The sequence below is a fragment of the Sceloporus occidentalis genome, unplaced genomic scaffold, assembly GCF_023333645.1.
Source record: "Sceloporus occidentalis isolate IW3139 unplaced genomic scaffold, rSceOcc1.0.p SCAF_281, whole genome shotgun sequence".
In the NCBI taxonomy this organism is placed as follows: domain Eukaryota; kingdom Metazoa; phylum Chordata; class Lepidosauria; order Squamata; family Phrynosomatidae; genus Sceloporus; species Sceloporus occidentalis.
The window spans coordinates 728,103-739,213 of NW_028317261.1; the positions used below are offsets into that span (position 1 = coordinate 728,103).

At 46.0% G+C, this 11,111-nt stretch overlaps 1 protein-coding gene across 1 annotated transcript; it reads right to left on the reverse strand.

Moving 5' to 3' along the window:
* Positions 1 to 222: 222 nt before the first annotated feature.
* Positions 223 to 9,632, reverse strand: LOC149275549 (uncharacterized). Its single transcript, XM_089504612.1, has 5 exons — positions 8,009 to 9,632; positions 6,572 to 6,732; positions 5,560 to 5,680; positions 1,011 to 1,690; positions 223 to 240 (listed from the first exon to the last, which is right to left on the reverse strand). The coding sequence occupies exons 2-5, from the start codon at positions 6,644 to 6,646 to the stop codon at positions 223 to 225; spliced, it is 894 nt and encodes a 297-aa protein (XP_089360738.1). The 5' UTR covers positions 6,647 to 6,732; positions 8,009 to 9,632.
* Positions 9,633 to 11,111: the final 1,479 nt, after the last annotated feature.

An 11,111-nucleotide genomic window follows, 5' to 3' on the forward strand; every position in this document is an offset into this window, starting at 1 on the left:
CCACAATGGAGCCCAGGAAAGGAAGGAAAGGAAGGCTCTGATTTGGAAAAAGTCTCTCTGTGTATACTATAGATAGATGATAGATAGATAGATAGATAGATAGATAGATAGATAGATGGATGATAGATAGATGTGTGTGTGTGTGTGTGTGTATATATATATGTGTGTGTGTGTGTGTGTATATGGTGTGTGTGTGCATGTGTGTGTTTGTCTCTGCTGTTCTTATAGATGGGAATAGAGCTGAGGATTGAGAAGAGAAGAAAGTGTCAGTTTTGTGCAAATTCACAACTTCTGTGCATCAAAGAGTACAGTGTGTTGAAATAAAGAACTTTATTGAAAACACATAGTCAGGAATTCAGGGTTTAAGCCAGAACTGCCCTTGCCAAACCAAAGTATATATTAAAACCCCAAAACCTAAAACTCCACCTTCTACCAAACCTAGTCCCCACCTACAATTCCCACCATCTACGCCCCACTATTAACCAGCCCCACTTTGCCATCCTTCTCACACACACAATCTCTCCCTGCCCCAGACATTCGAAGAAGCTAGTTCCCTTTCTCTTACTACCGGTCCCCAAATTTCTTTAGCCAACATCCCACAAATTCCAGGTGATATCATTGCTATTCTAGCTTGCTCCAACAAATCCCTGCAACCCCATCTAACTAACCTAAACCATGACCCATAATCCCCAGCCAAATTTATAACCCAAAGCAATAGACTAGTAGCAATGAAAACCTAAACTTAACAAAATATAACATAAACAGACATATGGACATAAAAACCATACAAATAAAATCATAAGGGCCTTTTCTTTGCACAGCTAGATTGAAAAAATATTTTTGTATTCTTTCTTTACAAAAACAATGTTTGTTCACTGCTTGGATTTGCGTTGCTTTTCTCCTGTGTAGCCACTCTGGTGATTGAATAGGCCTGACCTCCAAGAAAAGCATTTTCCACACTGCTGGCATTTGTATGGCCTCTCCCCTGTGTGGACTCTCTGGTGTCTCACTAAGACTGCCTTTGAAGAAAAACATTTCCCACAATGCTGGCATTTGTATGGCTTCTCTCCTGAGTGGATTCTCTGATGTGTCAGTAGGGTTGACTGCTGAGAAAAACATTTCCCACAATGCTGGCATTTGTATGGCTTCTCTCCTGAGTGGATTCTCTGGTGTGTCAGTAGGGTTGACTGCTGAGAAAAACATTTCCCACAATGCTGGCATTTGTATGGCTTCTTTCCTGTGTGGATTCTCTGGTGTCTCACTAGGTGTGACTGCTGAGAAAAACATTTCCCACAATACTGGCATTTGTATGGGTTCTCTCCTGAGTGGATTCTCTGGTGTCTCACTAGGTTTGACTGCTGAGAAAAACATTTCCCACAATGCTGGCATTTGTATGGCTTCTCTCCTGAGTGGATTCTCTGGTGTGTCAGTCGGTGGGACTGCTGAGAAAAACATTTCCCACAATGCTGGCATTTGTATGGCTTCTCTCTAGAGTGGAATCTCTGGTGTGTCAGTCGGTTGGACTGCCGAGAAAAACCTTTCCCACAATGCTGGCATTTGTATGGCTTCTCTCCAGTGTGGACTCTCTGATGAATGACAAGGATTGACTTGTACGCAAAATGTTTCCCACAATGCTGGCAGTTGTATGGCTTCTCTGATGTGTGGACTCTCTCATGACTGACAAGTTCTTCTGTAAAGAAGGATAATGACAGATAATATTGAATATCAGAGTTAAGGGAAGAAAGTGTTAGCCCAAGATTTAGCCCTATGTTCACGCCTCCCTATTTGAGATTAAATTAATAAAGTTGGAGTGGGTGACCTGAGCATGACCCTGTTGCAGATGCCCCAAATCCATGGAATGATTATATCCCTACTGATAGGAGCTGGCAAAGAAGAGATTGTGGGGGAACTACCTTGAGGTAATCAGTAGAAGCAGATAGTCATACCGACTGGTGAAAAAAGATTCCTTTAAACCTGTGTAAAAATATTTTGATTGAAAAGTGGCATCATATCCTGTGAGACGGCCAGAGAGTGTTGAGTCAGAGCACATGGCATGATGCAAGCTAACTGCAGAGGATTGGATTGGAGTTATGTATACAAGAGATTGTGAAGTTGATGGAAGTCAGAGAGGAGAGCTTGCAAATATTTTTATTATTTTGCAACTCAAGATAGAGAACCTCCAAAGATTCGGATGAAATCAACTATGTCTGTGACTTATTTTTAAGTGTGAAATGTGGTCAGTGCATTGCCAATACCTGTATCTGGAAATTTGTTTGCATACTGTGCTATGTTATTGTTGAGCTGCATCTGGGAGCATCGTGCTCACATTTCGCCATACATTGGCTTGTGAACAGGACTGGAATTCAGAGCCAACAAGGACCTGAGGACCAGTGTGCTAATCCCTTATGTCTGAGGTATTTGCGCCAAGTACCAATTGCATTCAATTTCATTTTAGACCATATTTTCCCCACCCAAGAAACAGTATAAATATACCAACTGGCTGTTCTTCAGCGTCAGTCGAGTTGCAGACAGACACTCTGTTGGTTTACATTGCTAAACACCTCACTGCACTCACCAGCTCCACTTGCCTTGGGATTTACTGACTTCTCTCCCCATCCTGGACCCTCAGCAATTGGAATCAAGTTCCGTCTAGGTTATGTATTACCATTAGAAAAGCCTAACATCTATTCCCACCTTTGTTACCTAGTTCTTGTGTGTGTGCATGAACACCTATATGTGTGTGCATACGTGTACAGTGCACCTGCGTCATACGTGGGCACGCCTTATGCGGATTTCAGCATATATTAAAGCCACACTGGGAAAAGGGGCAGCGTGTCCCATAAGGGTTAATCACATCACTGCACGGAGCTCCATTCATTTAAATTGGCCCCGAGAATACATAGAATTCGCCTAACGCCAGGGAGAGGGGGTCCAGAAAGGGGATTACTCCAAAGGTCACTATTGCTCCAATCTCTCCTTTGAACAAAGTATGAAATTCCGCTAAAAGCATAGCACTTGGGAGTGTCCTCCCCAGACTCCAGCATTTCGGGTAACAAAGGGCCTCTGGAATCAACCATGGAGCTAAGAAAGCTAAGGTTGAATAAGAAACATTAGAGAAAAGGAATTTTTGTGTCGCCCTTTCCTCTCTTCTTAGACTTTGCTCATAATTTCTAAATGGAACCCCTTAATATGTTTGAAAATATGGACCTGAGCTAGTTCTCACCAGTTCAGTTCTTAAAATCTGTCAGGTTGGTGGCTGCATCCCAATCCCTAAGGCCCCTCTTCTGGCTCTTCCAAGAGGTCCCTTCCTTTCCACACAGAGCTAGATGATCCCGGCTTTGCTCCTGCCTCCTCCTCCTGGCTCCCATCTGCCAGATCCCCTTCCCTTTCTCCCTCCGCTCTCCAACCTTCCCTCTTGCCCATCTGCACCGCTTCAGCATCTCATTTTAGCATCTCTTCCCTGTCTTTCTATTTTTTCACTTTCCCTCTGTCTCTCTGTAACAGACACATACTCACAGAGTGTGAGGCATAAAAGGGATACTTTGAGGGCCATTTTTGAGAAAGGCAGGATAATCAATATACAAATAATTCATTGGCAAAGGCAGAGCAAGGGAGCTGGAACCCGGACTCCAATTTTGGTGAGGGTCAAGCGCCAGGGTGCAGCCTTAAAACATCTATAAGATAGACATGGACTACTGATGAGGTTTGGAGGAGATCTCAGGGGCAAACCCACATTGTATTGCCTCGGGGGAGGGGGGTGAGTGAAATAATATTTTGCTTGTCCTGGACTGCAGCCAGCACCCACAGACACACACCGATAAGGAAGCCAATTAACTATGAAGCTGGAAGTAGTCCATAAACCTTGCAGGGAGAGAGAGAAAAAGTAAATTGCCAAAGCCAAAGTCAGGATAACAGAGGTCACAATAGTCAGTCCAGTCCAGGGTCAGGTCAGCCAGAAAGTAGCAATAGCCCAGTCCATTCCAAAGTCAAGAGTCAAGGCAACAAGGAGTCAAGATATAGGGAGCCAGTGCAGGCAACAATCACACCAAAGGATCATGCAATAAAGGCTGGCACTGAGTTGGTGTCTCTCTGCTATTTAAGTAAGGGAAACTCTCCCCCATGCCACCTGAGGTTGATTTGCTAATTGTTTCTCAGCAGTTTTTGGGATCTGCGTCTGCCAGCACTTTCAGCCCTGCATTGTCCATAGGAGGGAACCTTCAAGCTTGGTTCCTCCCCAGAGTCACCGCTAGGCTGCTGTACCACCAGAGGAATCCCACCAGCACTAGGACCTGGCTGAGCCTCCTCCTCTGGGGCTGGGAGATCAGGGCTGGATTCAGGCAGAGCAGGATTAACACCTGGTGTAGCCTCAATTACCTCTTGCTCTGGAGGAGCCCCATCCTACTCCTCATCCTCCGAGACCTGCTCTTGGCTGGCCATGACATTGCTCCTCAACATCTCACAGCAACTGTTTGGGAAAGAGGAGGCCATTTTGCCACTGTTGGGCCGTCTGAGCCATTGCAGGCCCAAGGGCGGTCTTTGCCCCAAGAAGATTCTCCCGAGCCTTAAAGGGATGGAAGAAGGGCCAAAAAAGGTAGTAAACTTGCTTAGGGATCTGCTGAGTACCATTTGGGTGTGAAAAGCATTAATCGCCATGGCTTCTTTCCACAAAATCCTGGAACTGGCAGTTTAGGATGGGGTATTTAGAATCCTTAGAAACTGGAGAGCAATAGTGCCTCACTGAACTACAGATTCAAATATTCTACAGGATGTTGCTATCACAATTAAACTAGGCTTGAAAGGGATCTAGGACTCCTAGTAGATTGCAAGTTGAATATGGGCCAATAGTGTGATGAGGCAGCTACAAAGGCCAATGTGATTCTAGGCTGTATCAATACAAGAATAGTTTCTAGAACAAGGGAAGTAATAGTGCCACTCTATTCTGCTTTGGTCAGGCCTCACTTGGAATAATCCTGTGTCCAGTTCTAGGCCCCACAATTCAAAAAGGATGTTGACAAATTGGAGCATGTCCAAAGGAGGGCAACCAAAGTGGTGAAGGGTCTGGAAACCATCAAACTCAATGAGGAGCAGCTTAGAGAGCTGGTTATGTTTAGCGTGGAGAAAAGAAGATAAAGAATGGATATGATGTCCATGTTTAAATAGTTGAAAGGGTGTCATGTTGCGCAAGGAGAAGGCTTGCTTTTTGCCGCTACAGAGAGAAGGAGACACCACAATGGATGCAAGCCACAGGGAAAGAGGGTCCACCTAAACATTAGGAGGAACTTCATGACAGTAAGAGCTCTTTGACAGTGGAGTATACTCCCTTAGAGTTTGGTGGAGTCCTCTTCTTTGGAGGTTTTTAAAGAGAGGCTGGATGGCCATCTCTTGGGGGTGATTTGAATGTGTATTCCTGCATGGCAGAAGGGGGTTCAATTGGATGGCCCTTGTGGTCTGTTCCAACTCTATGATGCTATAATTCTAGTGTAACCAAAGCGACATGATAATATAGTATGAAAGGGCCCTCAGTCTTTAGAGAAGGTGCAATGGATTCAGGTTCCTTACCTACAGAAGCCACATTCTCATAATTGTCCATCATTACATAATTGTACAAAAGTTTCTGTTTCTTCGTCAACAGATTCCATTCATCCTCGGTAAAATATACAGCCACATCTGCAAAGGTCACCTGAAATAGAAAATAGCCCTCATCCAGAGAGAGACTAAACAAAAGGAGAGGAAAGCACATGGTGCATATCCATATATTAGTATTTCATCACTTCAGAATTCAGTCCAGGAAATAAACTTTAAATTCTGTTAGCAAGCAAAAAGCTACTGCCTTTGAGATCAGTTAGTCTTGAATCCTTTCAACATAATATACAATATAATAAACAATATAATTTAGGCCATGGCTGGGATATTGAGGATGGATTAGGATACTGACTATCCAAACACATATAGTACATTTAGCCACAAAAGTATTATGGTGCATTTAGCCATTTCTTGCCAAATTTCAGAGGCAAATGTCATTTTAAAAAAACAGTTCTGGGGAGGACTCTGGACTTGAGAGCCACTGGGCCCACCCCCAATTTAGATCCAGAGGTGGTCTCCCATATCCCCAACATTTCACAGACAGGAAAAGCAAGGCACATGTGGACAAGCAACACCAGAAGGTGGTGAGGATGGCCAATGTTGTTTATGAGGAAGATCACTCAAATTAGGAAGGGCACAGCAGTTTGCTTTTGCCTCAGCCTCCTGGCAAGGGAAGACCCTGGCAAGTTATCTCCTCTCCTCTCCCCACTTTTGAGTTGATGGGGTGCAAACTCCTTGGAACTCATTTTGCAGCAACCCAAGAGAGCTGAGGGGAAGGGGGGAAAGTGGGAGGAGGAGAGGGAAACCGGGACATTTTTGAAACAAGGGCAACTGCCAGTATATCTACTGAATATCACTGAAAAAGTGGGGTGAGAGAGGATTAAACAGGACTTTCTCTGCCAAACTGGGACAATATGTTCTCCACTTGCTTTGCTGAGCTGGCATAGCAATGTTACAAATGAAATTAATAGTCAGGATGGCGACTCACCAAAGAGTTGTTGCACTTCGACAGCCTCTTTCTCTTAGAGCCCAACTCCACCTGCTTAACCTCTGTGTTGGTCATTAGGTTGTTCCTGGTGGACCTGCACCTGGGTCTCTTCCAGCAAAATGTGGCACAAAGCTGTGTACAAGAAGGCCGAGATGAAGTTCCTGAGAAAACAGACTAGGGTTAGGCTTCGCTCTGAGTGCGAAGGAGGAGGAGGTCCACAGGGCTGAGGGAGGGAAGGCAATGGGGAAAAGGTCAGTGCCAATGGCCATGGAGGGCAAAAGGTGACAATGCCTAGGAAACTCCTCTGAGTCCCAGCCATTCTAGGAATGAGTGGCAGGAGTGAGTCCAGGGGGCTGAGGGGGTCTCCTTTCCCAAAGGGGGAGGCAAGGACCGGTGGACCCTCCCCAGCTAGGGCCCAAAGGGAGGGTCTCTTTCCCCACCTCTCTCTCCCAGCCCCCAAAGCCCAGCCTCCCCACTGGCCCTGGTTCCCTGCCTCCACTTCCTCAGACCCCCACAGGCCCCTCCCTCCCTCCCTCCCTTCGCCCCAAAATGGAGGGCCAGAGGCACAAAGGGACACCCTTCCTTTTGGCCCAAGGAGCCTGGCCTCCTTCTCGCTCTGGAGCCTCAGGAGAGAAAGACAGTTGTTCCTCTAAAAGGGAGCTTAAATAGGGTGTTCCTCAGGCATCATCCTGTCACCAATGCTGTTTAACATCTACATGAAACCGCTGGGAGAGATCATCTGGAGGCATGGAGTGGGGTGTTATCAGTATACTGATGACACCCAGATATAACTTTCCATGCCCCAGACCTCAACATCAATTAAGGAAGGCATCTCCCCTATGTATGAATGTCTTGAGGAAAAAATTGGCTGCATGAGGGAAAAAAGACTGAAACTGAATCCAGGTAAGACAGAGGTACTTGTTGTTGGAGGTCCTAATCTGGGTATAAAGGTTTGTCAGCTCGGCCTGGATGGGGTCACACTTCCCCTAAAGGACTGTGTTTGCAGTTTGGGGGTACTGTTGGATCCGTTGATCCAGATAGATGCAATGGCCAGGAGTGCCAGTTATTAGCTTCACTTGATACACCAACTGCGTCCCTTCCTGGAACCTGAAGACCTAACAAACTATGGTGTAGATGCTGGTAACCACACGACTTGACTTCTGCAATGCAGTCTACAAAAGGTTAACCTTGCACCAAGTCCGGAATCTTCATTTAACTCAAAATATGGCAGTCGCAGTTGTCACTGGAAGTTCTAGAAGTGACCATATTAAACCCATTCTAAAGTCCCTTCACTCGCTGCCTGTTAATATCCAGGAACAGTGCAAGGTCTTGGTTATAACCTTTAAAGCCCTTCATGGCTTGGGTCCAGCTTACTTACGGGATCTCCTTCTCCCATCAATCTGCCCCACACATTAAGGACCTCTGGTAAAAACTTACTATTAAAAAGTAGACTGGCTGCATTTACCCAGAGGACCTTCTCTTCTGTCACTCCCAAGTTATGGAATAGCCTCCGGAAGAGATCCGATATATCACCAGTCTTGAAGGCTTTAAAAAGGCACCCAAGATGAATCTCTTCCGGTAATTTCCTATTAATTTAATTAATTGTTCAACAACTGCTCTAACTGACTCTGACCTTGTGATGATTTCCTGTACTAGGGTTACCTCGGGGCATCTTTTCCAAACTCCACGCAACCCTAGTACTTTGTAATGGCGGCACCCTTTCTCCATGGGCATCACCATTACAACGTCACGGCCACGCTGCCTCCACATGTGGCGCCCTTTCTGCGGCACCGGAAGTAGCTCTGAAACGGAGCTCCTTCCTTGGTTTGTGTCACTGGCGCAACCTTTACATGGCTGCATCAACGACACAAAGGAGAAAGGGGCTGAGCGGCCCATTCTCCATTTCCACACCGCTGTCGGGGTGTCCTTGTGACTTGAAGCCCCAAGGACACTCTTTTCCAGGCTGTGGGGATGCGCCATTTTGCCACTTCCCCGCTGCCTGGAAATGCGGCAGATCGGGGCCTAGGGGCTGCCACTGTGGCAGCTGAGGCCTCGATCCGTCGGGGAAAAGGACGGGAGGAGGCCGCCCCAAAAGGGCGGTCTGTAAACCGCCTCAGACATTATGGCTCTTAGGTCAACTGAGGTCTCAGAGAATGTTCTGGAACATTATTCTCCACAGTCACAAGCAGCACAAAATGGCCACCGGAATACAAAATGGCCACCTCTGCCTCAGCGTTTGGCAGTTGGCAGTTTGAGGCCTTCAGGGAACCCAAAATGGAGGATGAAAGGGCCCCAAAGTCGGAAGGAACACTAAGCAGGATAAAGAAAGGTTTTACTGATGGCATCCGATGGCTGTGAGAACACAAAAAGTCCCCAAACAGGACTTCCAACCTTAACAACTCCTTTCCTGGTGCTATTTAAAGGAGGAAACTGATCCCCTCCTTAATTACAATCAATAGTGGAAGATGTTAATATTAATATCAAGAGAACCCATCGTCCACAACCCAGCTCAGGTCTTGACCGCTTAGGGAGGCCAGTCCAGCTGCAGGTAGCCCTCTCTCCGTCCGTCCTCCTTTCCTTCTGCATTCCTCCTTTTTCCTCCAGCATCAGCCCCTTTCCGAAGAAGGCTGCATCCACACTATAGAAATAAGGCACTTTGACACCGCTTTAACCGCTCAGTGCTATGGAATCCTGGGATTTTACCTTTGGACACTTAGCCTTCTCTCCCAGAGAGCTCTGGTGCCACAACAAACTACAAATCCCAGGATTCCATAGGATGGAACCAGGAGAGTTAAAAGGGTTTCAATCCGGATTATTTCTATAATGCAGATAAAGCCTAAATTGGTTATAAAAGGATAGAAGCACTCAAGTAGAATTTTTAACCTGTAAAAATGGTTTTGCTTTTTTTTAATATAAGCAGTTTGTTTTTCAGTCTAATCCTTATTCTTCTTGTTGTTCGTTGTTTATATGTTTGTTTGTTTCATTCTTAGTAATATGAGTTATTCTGGTCTGTCTCCTTCCTTCTTGCCTGAAAATCTATTAATAAGGAAACTGGGGAGACTCTTAAAACCTCCCAAGGAGCCACATTTGGCTTTGTTTGGGGGACTAGCCTCCTCTTAGAAGCCAAAGCCCAATGTTTATGAAGAAGAAGAATAAGGCTTGTATTAAAACTATCCTCCCATTTCTGATCCCTTTTAAAACCCATGTTCCCCAGAAGGAGCAGAGCTGTGTAATAAGAAAACCCTCTCAGAAAAGAGACACAAAAGACACACAAAGAGACACACTTCCTTCCTTTTGGCCCAAGGAGCCTGGCCTCCTTCTGACTCTGGAGCCTCAGGAGACAAAGAGAAGCCTCTGTTCAACTGAGGCCTGAGAGAAGGTTCCGGAACATTATTCCCACAGTCCAAGCAGCACGAAATGGCCTCCAGAACATAAAATGGCTGCCGGAACACAAAATGGCTTCCTGAACACAAAATGGCTGCCAGAACACAAAATGGCTGCCAGAACACAAAATGGCCACGAGAACACAAAATGGCCGCCAAAACACAAAATGGCAGCTGAAACACAAAATGGCTGCCTCTGCCTGAGCGCTTGGCAGTTGACATTTGAGGCCTTCAGGGGAGAGAGAGAGAGAGACTGAGGGAAGAGTGGAAGAGAGGTCCTGGAGGGAGGGGGTCTTAGGAGATATAGGGCCTTCCTGAGATATTTGGTGTTCAGTTCCTAACAAAGGGGTTTCTGGCCTCATAAAAGATTTGGCGCAAACTGGATCTGAAAGGCAGTAGTAGCCTTTTCTCTTGCCAATGGGATTTAAAGTGTATTTCCTGGACTGGATCTCCCAGTATCTACAGGGCCAGAAAGAGGAGGGGCCCTGCCCTGCAGTAAGGCCCCTCCAATCCCTCTGAACCTAGGACTACAACTCCCATGTCTTCTTTCTTTCTTTCTTTCTTTCTTTCTTTCTTTCTTTCTTTCTTCTTCTTAGCTGCCTTGTGTTAGTGGTGTTACTGCTCTTATTCTCATTGTGTGCCTCCAAATTGTTTCTGACTTATAGCAACCCTAAGGGAAGCCCTTTGCAGGCTTTTCTTGGCAAGATTTGTCCTGAAGTGGTTTTGCAAGTACCTCCCTCTGAGGCTGAGAGAGTGTGACTTCTTGCCTAAGGTCACTCAGTGGGTTTCTGTGCCCAAGAGGGCATTCGAACCTTGGTCACCAGGGTCATAGTCCAATGCTCCAGCCACTAAACCACGCTGGCTCTTTCTTGAGGCTTTGTAGTTTTTTGTGGTTTGGCTCCAAGTCATTGCCAACTTCTGGGGAGCCACACTGCCTCCCGTTCCCATGTACAACCTGTGAAACAATTGCAGACTTTCTTCTGTTCTTCATTTGTGTCTTCAAGTAGTTTTCAACTTATGGCGACCCTAAGGCAACCTTATCATGGGGTTTCATTGGCAGGTTTCTTCAGAGAGGGGTTTCCAATGCCATTGAGGCTGAGAGAGTGTGACTTGCCAAGGGTCACCTAAGTCCAAAACACAGTGCAGCAATAATCCAA

Coding starts and splice junctions, on each gene's coding strand:
- LOC149275549 (XM_089504612.1), bottom strand. CDS start 6,646: ATGACCAACACAGAGGTTAAGCAGGTGGAGTTGGGCTCTAAGAGAAAG. Junction 5,681..6,571: donor CGAAGTGCAACAACTCTTTG/GTGAGTCGCCAT, acceptor TTTCTATTTCAG/GTGACCTTTGCAGATGTGGC. Junction 1,691..5,559: donor TGAGAATGTGGCTTCTGTAG/GTAAGGAACCTG, acceptor CCTTCTTTACAG/AAGAACTTGTCAGTCATGAG.